Here is a 13,937-nt window from a genome sequence, read left to right as displayed (position 1 = left end):
ATACAGCGACTTCATTGGAAATCTGGAAAGTTACTCTTATTTATCCCAACTTCTCAAAAGAAAAGAATCAAAACAAAAAATAGCTGGCATTTTAAAAATAAAACGTCTCACAGAGCAATGTTATTTAGGCCTACTCAGATGTAAGCTCCACTGAGTACATTGGAAATTACTCTCAATCAGTGGCCTTTGGGGGAGAACTTACCTGACCTGGCATGTGAGTCAGCACAGCTGTTTACTGGGAGGGTGGGGTAGCAGGAAGGGTGTTAAGGTGCAAACACACCAGTAGATCCCAATATGGCACCCCTGCCAGTGTGTTTGCCCCACACTGCCCACTTCACCCTCCTCCTCCTCTTCCTCCCAGTATGCCGCAGCATCTCACCTGCTTGGAGATCAGGTAGGCACTTCTTTCCTCCAACACCATTTACTGCTGCTCCCAGGTAAGTAGGTCACAATCCTGTGCATTAAACTATAATGCTGTGCCCATTAACCCAAGTGGAAGATCCAGTGAACTTAGTGGTGATTACTTCTGAGTGACGTGATCATAGAATTAGAATTATAGAGTTAGAAGCGACCCCAAGGGTCATCTAGTCCAACCCCCTGCAATGCAGAAATCTCTACATACTGCTCCCTATCCAATTTCAAACCATACTTGACCCTGCTTAGCTTTGCAAATGCGCTGGCAGTTTTATTGCTGGTCTCAGACCTTTTAAATAACTTAAGTATACTTGGCCTCTCTGTTTTTAAATCTGTGTTTTAGCTGTAGGTGGTGCAGTGAGTTTTGCTTATGTTTACATTGACATAGTTTTCAACTTTATGACTTTGTCTTAAAAAGAACATAGTAAAAAAACAGTAGCACTACTTCACTATGAAGAAGAAGAACTAAAAGATGGGAAATCAAGTAATTAAACCATTCTACTTCACAGGATTGAAAATGGACATTGGGGCTGTTAAGGGATGCTGTTCATCACTAATCTCCCACTCATGTACATCAGGAGACACTCAAACGGGTTGAGTCTTAAAACAGGGTTTAATTACAGACACAGGAGCCCTTAGAAGCTTTGACAGCATTTTACCTGCCCACATTAGACAGGCTGCCACTGCCACTGTCTTTTATTAGAAAAAAATAGCCACAAATCAGATCAGGGAAGGGAAGCAGGAAATGGAAAACAAAGAAATGAGGAAGCTACAATCTGACAGCAATTCTGTCTAGCTGGCTCCATAAAAATAAAGAAAAGTAGATTGGACAAAAGATGGCACAAAAAGGCCTAGTGTGGAAGCAGCAAGTCTTCTCTTGCAGCCAGAAAGAGTTTGTGAATTTTTTTTTGTAAGCTTCCCAGAGGTTTCTGGCTGGTTGCTGTTGACAGCTGGATTCTGGACTCAATGGATTTTTGGTCTGGCCCTTCGAGGTTCTTCTCATGCTATGGTTTTTCGCCAGGCCAAAAATGGTTGACCAGCCTGAGGGAATGATAGATGTCATTTATGGCCTTGTGTCAGAGCATGAATTTGCTTGAATTAAGCAGGACTTGTTTGTGAGTAAATCTTAGACTAAGATCTTGGTCACAGAGAAGGGATGTTTCTGTGTAATGGGGATAAGGACCTTTTTCAGCCAAGAGCCACATTTCGTTGTGGGCAGCCTTTCGGTGGCCACTTGGGCAAAGCAATGGATGTGCATCTTACATTTGCACAATAGGCTACATTACAAACAAGCAAGAGTTCCCAGTTCCCAGTTGAAGGATACCTTCCAGCCAGGCAAAAGGATTCAAGGAGGTTGTGGCCTATGGAGAGTCTCAAGGTCCAAACAGAGATGCCTGGAGGGCCAAATTAGGTCCCCATCCCTGAGGTTTTTAAGCAGAGGTCAGATGGCCATCTGTCATGGATGCTATAGCTGAGATTCCTGCATTGCAGGGAGTTGGACGAGAGGGGTCCCTTCCAACTCTACCATTCTATGATTCTATGAACTCCAATGTGGAAGTGAGTATATATAAGGATGTAATACTCATATGATGCCAGCTGAATATAATTTATATATGTGGTCAAATGGATTAAATGTGTGTGTTCTTGCAACTGTGACACCACCTTCAAGTGCTCTATAAATAGCTGTGGTATATGTTTACTTTTTGCCATATTCTTCTGTCCTCTGATACCCAGTTTGGAGGTTCATTATAAGATAATAGCTCTGAATGCAAATGATGTAGCAGGCAGAATTAGTTAATCATCAGCACTTTGAAGTCTGCTAATAATGAGAAATCAGTTTGGTTGCTAAGATCCAGTTAGTTACATGTTTAAGTCACATTTCTTCAAACAAGCTTTGAATTAATGGTGCACCAAAGGTTTCTTCTCAAGAGGAATTGTTGTGAGAATCTGAAAAACTGGCCATGAAATAGAGCAGAGGCTGCCATCTGCTCATCAGAATAATCTTTTTCAGAGTGAACTTGACCTAGCTTTGTCATCTTTGGATAATACCAAAAGAGAGCGTCACAGCATCGGTCCTCTCAATATGTGGCATGAAAACGTTATTTGACACAGACTGGGTAGTAAAGGAATTAGAGCAGGAATAAAATAAACTCAGGCGGAATGAATTGTACATTAGAGCACTGTGGCCTAAGTGGATGCAACGGGCCCAGTGGGTTCTGTTTGGCAGTGTTAGAGTTATATAGGTTAGCTGATGCTGGGTTCCCCATCTGAGTTTTCCCATTTCTGTGGATGGCCATCTGTCATGGATGCTTTAGCTGAGGTTCCTGCATTGCAGGGGGTTGGACTAGATGACCCTTGGGTCCCTTCCAGCTCTAAGATTCTATGATGTATAAAGGAAGGAAGACATGAGTAAGTCAAGTGGAAATGGCAACCCTCGTATAGATAGATAACTGTTGATAAAACAGTATTTAGTTTTAAATATTTATTCTAAGTTGAGAATTCTCCTTGGCCATACCATTATGAAAACTAACTAGGTTGGGGGTACTAGGGTTTTCCTGTTATAGTCCAAGTACATGATGAAAAGTTTCCCCTTCCGCAAGCATGTGGCATGACTCCATTGCCTGCATTGCTCATAAAATTGTAGAATTGTAGAGTTGGAAGGGACCCAAGGGTCGTCTAGTCCAGGCTTCCTCAACCTCAGCCCTCCAGATGTTTTTTTGCCTACAACTCCCATGATCCCTAGCTTGCAGGACCAGTGGTCAGGGATGCTGGGAATTGTAGTCTCAAAACATCAGGAGGGCCGAGGTTGAGGAAGCCTGAGTCCAATGCCCTGCAATGCAGGAATCTCAACACATGGTCTCTCATCCAATTTTAAACCATACCAGGCCCTTCTTAGCTTTGCAAATGTGCCAGCAGTTTTATTGCTGCACCTCTTACAAAGGTTAGGACTCTCATAAGGCTACCCAGTGGTCTTCATGGAGGAAAGTGCATGAAGCATATGCCAAAATCCACCCTGAGTGGCCTGCATTTGCACAGTTTGTCCAATTGGCAGTGCGGATGACTAATTGAAAGGTACAAGTTTGAGGTGTCTGGTGGATAAGTTGACAGGTTCAACTTAAGTGGGGAGGAGGAGAAACCAGGTTTGAATTCTTCAGACATGAATGCAACAATTCTGGTGCTAGGAATGGTAACCAGACATCTTTAATTTACCTTGCTGCCATGGTAGGTGTCCCTTGTGGGATATGGATTGGAATTTGCTTTTGTGTCCATCAGTAGTGCTGGAAGCAAAAGGTGTTTTTCTTCCAGTCTCCTAAGATTTTTTCTCATTCCCCATCACTTGATGGGTGAAAGCAAACCCATTATAGGATTATCACCAGCAACTTGACTCTCATTGTTGGGTACTTGCCTAAGATGATAAGAAGAGTGAACCATTATGACTCAGTGCAGGGATGATTGTTTATATCAGTTTCACACATTCAGGTAGTAGATGACTACAGTTGTCACTCAATACTAGTGGCTCACGCCCCTTTTGCAATAGTGAGAGGCTTATTCCATTCGGATGGAATAAAAATATATGAAAGCTCCCCCCCCCCCCAAGTCTTGTGTAAAATTAATTGGAAGGTGGTTTCCATGGCACATCTAGATACAGGTAGATATCCTTAGCTGTATTACCTGCTTCTGTCTTCCTGTTATCTTCCTTTCTCTCCCAGCCCCCTTTTTCACTGCTAAAAAAATGGGGAGGAGATACTCTTAGATGGAAATGGTTTTATCTTTGAACAGTATGTTTTTAATTCTAAGGGCATAGGTTGGGGTGGAGAATCGGCTAGTAACAACCATGATACTTGGCTAGAAAATATATTTTCTAGATTCTTTAGACTGCTAAAACTTCTAACTGTGCAACATACCTGCTGCTTTCTTTGATTTCAAAGGCATGCTAATAATAATAATAATAATAATAATAATATGGTGATAGTTTACGGAATTTCTATTTCCAAGGTGTTATATACCTGGTTTCTGCCCAATTAAATTATTAGCATGGGGCTCTTGCAAAGTAGAACGAGCAATTTGTGCAAAGCTGAGCTGAAAAACAGAAAGTGAATGGAATGCCACAGTTCTCCATGGTCCTTTAAGATGGGAATTGCTTTGGCAAATGAGACACATTTTTTTAAACAAAACCTTGCTGGATTGGACCAAAGCTCTGTTTCTGGCAGTGGCTGCCTGGAGGACGCTTTTGAGAGCCTTGCAACTTCTGAAGGCAACAATTCTCTCACTGTTCTCTATCCCCAGCATCTGATATTCAGAGGAATATTATAGGCTTGTAAGTAGTTATTTGTGTGCTTGCAAATGGCTAAAAATTATTGTCTCTGTTTTGTAGATGGCTTGATTTCAAATGTTCATGGTGCTTCTCATAGATCACAATGTTATAATTACCATATGGGGTGAAGACAAGCAAGGCTTGTGGAATTCTGACTTGCCTAAAATCAACTGGTTGCCTTGTGGCTAAGGGGGGGTTGAACTAGGGACTTTGGCACACAACTCAATTTTTTGTCTGCTGTGCAGAAATAGTACCACCAAATCCTCCAGGGCAGCCCTTAATCATTCTTCATTCTTTTAAAAGTGCAACGTTACCCAATCTAGATTGGCTCAGTGTCGTTCCATTTCCCAGTATTTAACAAGTCCATTGCTATCCCTTTGCTACACTTGATTTCTATGCCTTGTAGGTTGCAAAAGCCCAGCTCCAGTTTTGCTTCAATGGATGTTGCTGCTAGTGCTTCTGTTTAAAATTATAGTAGGTTAGTAGGTTTCTAAGAGGCGTCATGATTTCTTGGTTCTGTTTCATCTAGCAATAGATATTAAAATGTAGTATTAAAATAAACATTTTGGCATTCACATAATAAAATATTGGTTTTATTTAGAAACACTGATGAAAGCTTTGGAGAAAGAAACTGTTTGCTTGCAACTTCTGAAGGCAACAATTCTCTCACTGTTCTCTATCCCCAGCATTTTAAATCAGAACCAGTGAGGGCGGTGAAGGTCCTGTGTGAGTGTCTGGAGGCAGTTGGAGGATGGATGGCGGCTAACAGATTGAGGTTGAATCCTGACAAGACAGAAGTACTGTTTTTGGGGGACAGGAGGCGGGCAGGTGTGGAGGATTCCCTGGTCCTGAATGGGGTAACTGTGCCCCTGAAGGACCAGGTGCGCAGCCTGGGAGTCATTTTGGACTCACAGCTGTCCATGGAGGCACAGGTCAAATCTGTGTCCAGGGCAGCTGTTTACCAACTCCATCTGGTACGTAGGCTGAGACCCTATCTGCCTGCGGACTGTCTCGCCAGAGTGGTGCATGCTCTGGTTATCTCCCGCTTGGACTACTGCAATGCGCTCTACGTGGGGCTACCTTTGAAGGTGACTCGGAAACTACAACTAATCCAGAATGCGGCAGCTAGACTGGTGACTGGGGGCGGCCGCCGAGACCATATAACACCGGTCTTGAAAGACCTACATTGGCTCCCAGTACGTTTCCGAGCACAATTCAAAGTGTTGGTGCTGACCTTTAAAGCCCTAAACGGCCTCGGTCCAGTATATCTGAAGGAGCGTCTCCACCCCCATCATTCTGCCCGGACGCTGAGGTCCAGCGCCGAGGGCCTTCTGGCGGTTCCCTCATTGCGAGAAGCAAAGCTACAGGGAACCAGGCAGAGGGCCTTCTCGGTAGTGGTGCCCGCCCTGTGGAACGCCCTTCCAGCAGATGTCAAAGCGATAAACAACTACCTGACATTCAGAAGACATCTTAAGGCAGCCCTGTTCAGGGAAGTTTTTAGCGTGTGATATTTTACTGTATTTTTGGTTTCTATGGAAGCCGCCCAGAGTGGCTGGGGAGGCCCAGCCAGATGGGCAGGGTATAAATAATAAATTATTATTATTATTATTATTATTATTATTATTATTATTATTATGGGCTCTTGGTTTAATTTTCATAATGATGTGAGACCGACAATGTTTGTTTTCATCTGGTCGCAGCAGGATGTTCTCTTTAATATTTAGCTGCATCTTAATGCTGGGCGCAGAGTTATCAGTTACCCATATTACACAAAACCTGACCAAGCTCTTTCAGGATGACTTCAGGAACATGCTAGCTAAGTCAGAGGTCAGGATGTCACATAATGAGGCAAAGTAGGGAATGGGTTTAGGCAGAATGACGGATTTTGCCATGAAGTTGCATTGTGCAGAAATCCTGTCTTTGACCAATGGTGCTGTCCTAGCAGGGCTTTGGGGTCCAATGCCCTATTTAGCAGCATGATCTGAAGGGCTACCAAATGCAGTAGGGTGGGCTTAACCACATTGTTAAGTAAGTGAAGTAGTAATAATTACCGGGGGCGGGGGGTTAAACTGTTACATACAGAGTCTAAGATTACTTATTGCACCACTGTCTTTCACCTTTTGGAAGTTTCCGTTTTACCAGATATATTTTAAAAGGGAAACAAAGCTCTGGTTGAGAATTACACTGTCATTTGGGGAAGGGGCATGGGCATAAATTGTCCACATCCAAGATGACACATTCCTTGCCTCCTGTCATTTTCTGTGTTCTTGGAGCAAGTTGGCTAAATCCAGAAACTGGGGAGGTGAAGTTTCTGTCAGACTAAAGCTGTCTGTCAAAATAACTTGGGGCCAACTAGATCACACTTGTTTTTCCTTAAGTAATTAAAGGACCAGGGGAATCCAGTTCTCACTCTGAAGGCAGCACTTGAGAAGGAGAGACTTATCACATACCATTGCTATATAGCTCCGTTAGTTAGAGCATGGTGCTGATAACACCAAAGTTGCAGGTTTGATCCCTGCGTGGGACAGCTGCATATTCCTGCATTACAGGGGGTTGGACTATATGATCCTCTGGGTCCTTTCCAACTCTATAATTCTATTATCCTATCTTGTAATTCCCTGCTGATAGCAAAATGGAGATTGCTCTCCTCACATACAGGGCTAGGAAAATTAGGAAAAACTGGTACCAATGGGGATCCCCCCCCCTGACTGTGTGGCTAATCACCATGTTGTCTGCTTACTGGGTCCTGGGGTGGGCAGTGGTTTTGACCGATCACAACAGGCCCTGATCCTGGGGAAGCGGTGCTGGGCTAGGTGGCCAGCCTTTGGGAAATTCCCAGACTGGTCGCTTGAGAAGAAAGAGAGAATTGTTCTCTACAGTGAGCATTTGCAAAGATATCTGGGTCCCTTGTCCCTGTAGTCAAGGAAAATATACAAAGCTCCCTGCTACTTATTAAGCGCAGGTGTAGTTTGGACCTCAGTCACCAGCCTCTGGGTTTCTGTCAGTGACTTTCTGTTGGCCATCTGCCATGCTGCCCTGGAGCTAGATTGTATGTCTGAATTGTGGATAGTATCCAGGTGCTTCAAGTGCTAGGGTGGTCCTTGGTTCAGTTCCAAGGCTGGCAGCTGCTATTTTAAAAATATAACCAAGCAGTTATAGGGTTCTTTAAATTTCAGGAAAAGGTCATTCAGAGTTGACTGACTTGGTGATGCACCAGCAGCAGGGACAACTGCAGAGCAGGTAGAACTTTTGCCATCTTCCTGCTCTGCTTTCGCTGCTGCTGCCTCAGAAACGACAAGAGAAACGACAAAGCAGCTGGCCTTGATGCCAGACTTCTTGATGGGTGGGGAGAAAACAAAAAAAGTCACTGGGTTGATGTGGATGGTTTTTGGGTGAGGGAGGGGGGTGTCAGTGTTGAGCTTTTATTTTTGTCTGTTAGTGGGTGGGAGTATTGTTTTGTTTATTGTCTGTGTACTGCTAATGTTTTTTGTCATTGTTATGGGGTGCTGGTGGGTTTTTTATTTCCTCATTATATCGTATGGCATATTCATAGAACAGTAGAATTGGAAGTGACCACGGGGGTCATCTAGTCCAACCCCCTGCAATGTAGGAACCTTTTGCTCAATGTGGGGCTCGAATCCACAACCCTGACCTGAGATGAAGGGTCTCTTGCTCTTCCGACTGAGCTATTCCTCACCAGATGTATTAATGTGTCATGTACCCCTCCCACTGCTTTTCAAGGTATAGTGTAAGTCATTTGAAGAGCCATTGGGGGACAAGCAACTAATAAATAAAAAATGTTGAGATGAATTAAGTAAAAGCTTACCTCAACTAGAAAAATTAAGGTCTCTATCGCACGCACACGTGCGCGCGCACACACACACACACACACACAGCACTAAAATTCAGGAGTTCTGGGTGAACAAATAATCAATGTGATTTAATGACAAAACCTTTGTTTCTCTTTGTTGTTTTTTAAAAATAAGAATACTTAAAGTATTAATAGTTTATAAGAAAGAATACTTAAAATACTAACGATAAAGAATCTAACACCCTATCCCTACACCTTTTGGGACCCTAGGCAAGTCCCAGAAGCTCAGGATAAAAGCACAGGATGTGCCCCTTTCCCTTATGTCAACCCAATAGAATTACTTGGAAGTGACCTTTGATAACAGTCCACCCTGATGCCTGCTAATGCTCTCTAACTTGCTTGCTGTTGGGTTCCCAGTGGGTGGTGGAAATGGAAAGTGGCTCTTCAGTGACTCACTCAGCCACTTACCTCAGCCTGTGATCTTACACCTCTTCCAGGATCAGAAGAGGTGTAGACCAGGCACCCCCAAACTCGGCCCTCCAGCTGTTTTGGGACTACAACTCCCATCATCCCTAGCTAACAGGACCAGTGGTCAGGGATGATGATGCCTGGTGTAGACAAAGCGCTGGAAGTGGAAGAAGGCTGCTGCCCTCACGCCCTGCTTGTTGGCTTCTCGTAGATAGGCATCTAATTAGCTACCATAAGGAACAGGATACGGGGCTTTGGCCTGATATACCCAGGCTTTTCTTACATCCTTAGGATATTGTATGATTTATTTTGTTGATGGAGAAGATTACCGATCAAGTCAAAGTTGGTAGGAGCCAAGCCAGTCTGGCATATTGGCTTGGTTGCTTTCCCCGCCCCCCTTAAGTATACAGAAACTTCAGCATGATTTTATCTTAGGGTCTAGTAAATATGCTTCTGTTTATGTACATTCTAAATGGTTTGGCTTTAGTTCAAGCAAATATGTTCTGAATGTTTTACTTTGTGTGAGTTGATATCGAAATGAGGGATGAGAGCAGGCTTCTCAGTTCCTCCCTGTTTACATTACTATTTATTTTGGAGGATTTTATTTTATTTTTGTAAATGGTATTATCTGCACATGCCTGGAACGTGGTGGTGGGGGTCCTCAGTTGGTGGCATTTCTGTCCATTTTCTTATTTTATGAATAAAGTAAAAACAAATAGTTTGAAAAGAGAGAGAAGAGCTTTGCTGCTTTGCACCCTTTGGTGCATAATATTTCTCGGTCAAAAGTTCCACAGTACACTTGATTGAAGCTTTAACCCTTTGACTTTGCTTTTTTATTGCATGTTACTTTGGCTTTAATAAAGTAGCTCTCAAAAACTGCTCACACCCTTTGGCCCCATTTAAAGCAGTGGTTTAGCAGTTAATCTCACTTCCCAGGGAATTCTGGGAATTGTAGCTCTTTGAGGGGACTAGTCTTTTAACAACTCTCAGCACCCTTAACAGATTACAGTTGTATGGATCCTTTGCAGGTAGCCATGACTGTTTAAAGTGATGTTATATTGCTTTAAATGTATACTGCAGATGGGGCCTTTCTACACTTGCTGCATTCTTCACACTGCACCTGAAAAACCCTCTTTATGCATATTTGCCCTCCTGGATAGTAATGCAAGAATTAAAAAAGGAGAAATTGCTTATTATCCCACTGGGGTTACAGTTACTATTTGTGAACGTCCTGAACCTTGGCTGTTATAGGATTTCTTAGTAATAAAGGCTTTCAAAATTGTTCACCTCACCTCAACTACCCTTTCCTCTGCTTGTCTCTCACCTCCCAGTTTGAGCACACTGTTCAGACATTATCGCACCATCCAGTTTAGCATGTGAAATTTGAAGCTTTAATGATTTCTGCTTGCTTTTGTACATAACATAGGAGACTTGCCAGGCAAAAATCGAAATGAGACCGAAAATCCCGAACACATTGTGCCACCAAAGTGTACCATAAAAAATAATTCTTGAATAAGTTTCCATAAATGCTGAAAAACCCATTATCTTAATAATCTGAGTTCAGTACCCTGGTATGACCCAAATGCAACCAAGCAAAGAAGAGTAGAAAAACTTCTTTGTGCATTTACTATCTTTTAAAAAAAATGAAGAAAAGAAAAAAGATGATAAATTGAGGGTTCTCCCTGTTTCTGAAGTAATGTCCCTATGTCTTCAGAAATGGGTACTTTTTTCTACTTGAGCCTGCATGAAGGACTGCTATTTATTTCTAGTTTTCCCGCTGTACCTATTTAACAGCAGAATGCCAAGCAAGAATTCAACAGATGCCATTTCCTTTACACTTTAGCTTCAGGGTTCCATTTCCATACGACTTTGTCAAAAAACCTTTGAACATCTGCTGCGGAATGCTAGTGTGTTGCAGAGGATTGGGGGGTGTTATAAGGTTGCATACATAGTTAATGCGGGACCCGCTCTTCTGGGCCTCCCTGTTGATTTACATGAACTGAATATGCAACCTAGAACAATAAGATAATAAGTACCCAGATTAGGACAGGGTTTCTTGATTAACTGTTCTCCTCCTTGAAGATTTAAACCAAGGAGAAAGGGGGCCTGTGGTATATGGAGAGAAGGGTTTTGTCAGTTTTGCAGAGTAGTTAAAAATGGCAGATCTGATCCAAACTGGATATTAAACCTGTTTGCTAACCTAACTGGGAATTAACCCACACAGTCAGCAGTTAATCTCTGCTAGTTTATGAATTCACCAGTTAGATTCACCACTGTAGAAGTGAAAATATTCATCAGACTTAAGAAATAATAAAATACAGCATTTTTGACCCAACAAACAAATGATAAGGCTGGATTCTCACAGTCAGGCAGCAACTATCCGCATCCTCCCTGTGGTTGTAGTTTGTGTCCTCTCAGCACCAGCTGTTAGGGTTTCCCAAGTCAGCATTGTCATGAGACACCTCTGAATAATCCAGCTGCACTCAGCAAGGGCCATAACAAACACCAGGATGGTGAAGCCAAGAAGCATCCAAACACAGCATGAGTCTCTCCACTCAGGGAACGTTCCTGCAAAGTTCTTTGGGTGGTCAGCTGTTTTGATTGTTGTTCCTCCCAGTAAATAGGATTGGGTGGGGAAGGATGGAGGATTCTGGGAAACTGTGTGCACAGCCAGATGCAGAAGGGTGTGTGTGTAAAAATCTGGATAAAGGAAAGCTGGGGACCAAAACTGGGTTTTCCCAAAGATAAAATAAATATTGCCCCACACATCTATGATACCAATAACTCAATCAAAACTTGGATAAAACTCAAGAATTGGAATTTAGCAAATTTTGATGGTGAAATTAACACTGGAGGGTGTTGTGTGGGGTGTCAATGGTATTCAAATAAGAGTTTGTGGCGTTTTTTTCTAAATAGCTTCTGAGTGTGACCATTTTCAAAGATTTGATTTTTTTTTCCAGAGTTTGGAGGAAATCCTGTTCTGACCCCTGAAATGATACCTGAATTTCACCTCTGTTCTGAGTACATGAAACTTGTTTGGTTCTCAGCTGGATTTCAAATTTGAAATGGTTTCTTCATTCATATTGCTGTGTGGACAAGGATGGCATGTGGATTCTTTGGTTCAGCTCACACTGTCTTCCTTTCACATTTGCTACAGGGAAAGTTGCTTCTCTCCCATCAGTCCAGAGACATGTCCGCTGGTGCAGTCCTTCATTTGTCCCAGCAGAACATTCCTTATGGATGGACATGTGCAGCTGAAGACTGGCCTGCAGACCCAGGAACGACACCTTTTCCTCTTTTCAGATATTCTTGTGGTCGCCAAACCCAAGTAGGTCCAGTACTGAAGAAAGGACTCTTTGAGATTCCTGATTATTTTCTTTACAAACTACTGTTCTGGGGTTTGAAGCTCAGAATATTCCTGTAGTTACCTTGTTATTACTATTTCGTTAGCCAGATTTATTACACCTAATACATGGGGATAGCTACAGCCACTGTTGACTTGGAAGTAAGAAATATGTCCAGTTCTATTAATAAGAATGTACTTTTTGCACATGGCACTTAAAAGGAGCCCTTTTATTTAACTTGCTTAGCATGTCACTTTTGAGCATTGTTATTTAAAGCTTTCACAAACAAATCCACGTGTAACAGAGGAACAACCAGATCATTTTTTGTTGCAATAGGGCCCTGTACAGTTTTTAGTTACTACAAATGCAAATGTCATCTAATAATTATTTTAAAAATGTGAGAACAACCCTGCTTTGCTGAGAACTCTGATCCCTAATTTAAGCATGCATTTTTAGCCCCTTGGAAACCCAATCACTCTGTGACTTTGGGCTAATGAAGGCATAACTGTAGTTCAGGAGTCAGTTGCAGCATTGCATTCCATCTCACCTCCCATCTTCTTGTAAGAACTTAGCCACAACTATAGCTGTTTCCAGGGAAGAAGTTTATTGCTTGGGCAGCTGCACTGGTGGCGAGTGCATGAATGCAGCCCATGCAAGCCCATTCATGGTGGGCCTGGGGGTTTGCTATTTTATGATTTCATTGTATTTATTAATTGTGCAATTGTATCTGTATTTATGGTAGTTTTGTTGTATTTTTTTCTATTAATCTATTCACTGCTTTGGAGGCAAAAAAGTGATATATCAATAAACCAATGATGGTCCTACCTACTGTACCAAACTTTCCCAACCTGGTGCCCTCCATATGTTTTTCACTTCCACCATGGATGATGGGAATACACCAAATTGGGGGAGGCAGTATAACACTTACTGTATGACATCAGGCTTTTTCCTTCTTAGCTTCTTCCTCGCATATAATCACATGTGAAAGAACCCCCAAGGATTGCCTGAAACCACAAGCACTACAGGAGGCTGGAATGCTAGAGCTCCAGCTTGTAAATTTGATTTAATTTGTGTATGGCTGAGTGAATAATCCAAGCTCAGTGTCAAGCCTGACTGCACACAGACGGCTTACCCAGACTCCTCGGTGCTCTCACCTTCTGTTTCGGAGCATCTTCCAAACAGGTCTTGCTAATGCAAGATCATTAAAGCAAAAGGGTGTACTCGTGATAAAAAAGCAGAGTAGTACTGAATGAAGTTTTATTCAGAGCAGACCCATTCAAATGAATGAACATGACTAAGTTACATCCATTACTTTTAGTGGGTCTGCTCTAGTAAAGTTTATATGAATACCACTCACTTAAATAAATCAATTTATGAGATAGTTATAGATAGGCTCGCTCTTTGTTTTTAAACCACTCATTATTAATAACTAGATAGATTTCCTTACCCGAACTCACACCCACTTGAACTTGTTGCAAATGCACTCTGAACCCCAAAGCCAAATTAAAGAAGGATTTTGTTAGAAATATGAAGAAGGAGACAAGAAGGGAAAATAGGTTGGTACTTTAAGAAAAGAAACATCAAA

The 13,937-nt window shown here is 42.3% G+C and overlaps 1 protein-coding gene across 5 annotated transcripts in view; it reads left to right on the top strand.

The window, feature by feature from the left end:
- Positions 1–13,937, top strand: part of ARHGAP20 (Rho GTPase activating protein 20) — a 75,063-nt gene that overhangs the window by 37,078 nt on the left and 24,048 nt on the right. For all 5 annotated transcript variants that reach the window (XM_053385804.1, XM_053385803.1, XM_053385806.1 and 2 more), the window contains exon 3: positions 12,166–12,336. In XM_053385804.1, coding sequence (XP_053241779.1) covers positions 12,166–12,336 — 171 coding nt within the window. The remainder of the gene's footprint in view (positions 1–12,165; positions 12,337–13,937) is intronic.

The sequence above is a fragment of the Podarcis raffonei genome, chromosome 4 (assembly GCF_027172205.1).
Source record: "Podarcis raffonei isolate rPodRaf1 chromosome 4, rPodRaf1.pri, whole genome shotgun sequence".
NCBI lineage: Eukaryota > Metazoa > Chordata > Lepidosauria > Squamata > Lacertidae > Podarcis > Podarcis raffonei.
The sequence above is the reverse complement of the archived record's forward strand: the minus strand, read 5'-3'. Positions and strand labels throughout refer to the sequence as shown.